Source organism: Anarrhichthys ocellatus, unplaced genomic scaffold (assembly GCF_004355925.1).
Source record: "Anarrhichthys ocellatus isolate YVR2014 unplaced genomic scaffold, GSC_Weel_1.0 scaffold3785, whole genome shotgun sequence".
In the NCBI taxonomy this organism is placed as follows: domain Eukaryota; kingdom Metazoa; phylum Chordata; class Actinopteri; order Perciformes; family Anarhichadidae; genus Anarrhichthys; species Anarrhichthys ocellatus.
Window position 1 is genome coordinate 1 of NW_022283759.1, and position 1,505 is coordinate 1,505.

A 1,505-nucleotide genomic window follows, 5' to 3' on the forward strand; every position below is an offset into this window, starting at 1 on the left:
TTTCTCATAGACTTCTATACAACCAGAGGAGTCGCCCCCTGGTGGACTTACGGTTGACGAACAGCTGCTCCTCCTGAGACAGGATGCTGGTCAGGTGGGCGCCGTGCAGCCGACACTCCCTCTCAGCAGTGTCCCACGTCCGCCGGTGTGTGAAGTACTTATAGCAGTGAGACTGAAACTTCTTCCACCCGAATCCACAAACCTCCGTGTCTGCAGGGAGGAGGAACAACAAATTATTACTCAGAATGAAGTACGGTGGTCAGCAGAGGATCTACAGTGTCTGTGGTTCAGAGGAGGAGGTAGTACTCGGATCAGTTTCCCAGAATAAAGGGCGTCACATAAACAGTAGAGAAGTCCTCGATGTTCATCACAGATTTTACACTTTAAACTGGATCATTTACATGAAGACGACCACAGCTGGTGGTTCTGGAATACTGCTGATCAAGCAACTTTGATTTGTTTATTTCTCATCAAATTGTATGCGTGTGTGTGTGCGTGTGCATGTGCGTTTGTGTGCGACTGTCTTCTGTTGTTAAATAAAGTACTTTCATATTTTATATAAAATATCTAGAATCAAAACCACCTCAGCCGGCTGCAACATTAAAAAGATGATTATATTTGAATGCATCAGTAATGATGATGTATAAAGTATGATATATATTCATGTAACTCTACACTAGTGCGTAATTTTATACTTTATTTAATGTAGTCATGTAACTTAAATCTGAGTTCTTCTTCCACCATCTGTTACTGAGAAGAATACATGTTCAGTAACCTCTGAATAAATATAAATACATAACTGTGTAGCGTTAATAATATGAGCTCAAAAATCTGAACAAAGGTTTAAGAAATGATGTCAGAGAGAGTTCATTTGATCTATCTGAGGATTAATACGCCGACTATTAAATCTGTTAAAGTTCAGCGTTACGACTCACAGCAACAAGCAAACTATGAAACTAAAGAATGTGAGCTTATTATTCATAAACGTGACACGACATCGTCAGCTGAGAGAGTCTTGGGAGGAACCCGAAAACATGAGTCCTGATCCTCCGTCAGCTGAGTCATGAGAGAAATATGAACGCTGGAACTAATCTGAGAGGAGCCGACGCCCAGAGAGCCACCTGCGTGTGTGTCTGTGTGTGTGTGTGTGTGTGTGTGGACTCACTTTTAGTTTGACTCTATTATGCAGTTTATTGTGTGTTTAAGTCCATTCAAATACATTCAATATTTGTTTCCTTCAGTGAACAGTTCTGATTTATTTTGTTGTATTTTTTGTTGTTTTGGCAAAAACATTGTTTTGAATTCACTTGTCAATGTTGAGTTTGTTCTATTTTTCTTCCATAACTCGTCTCCTTCAGTGGTGTAGCATAGCATAGTGTAACATAACCTAGCGTAGCCTATCTTATCGTTTGTCATATCCTATCATAGTGTAGCTTGCGTAACATAGCGTATCTTATTGTTTATCTTATTGTATGATAGCGTAGCGTAGCCTATCTTATCGTTTA

General features: G+C 39.8%; 1 protein-coding gene across 1 annotated transcript in view; it reads right to left on the minus strand.

The window, feature by feature from the left end:
• Positions 1-23: 23 nt before the first annotated feature.
• LOC116379142 (versican core protein-like) overlaps positions 24-1,505 on the minus strand; it is a gene marked incomplete at both ends in the record, with an annotated part of 5,136 nt that continues 3,654 nt past the window's right edge. The window contains one exon of the mRNA XM_031841071.1: positions 24-210. Within this exon, the coding sequence (XP_031696931.1) occupies positions 24-210 (187 nt within the window). The remainder of the gene's footprint in view (positions 211-1,505) is intronic.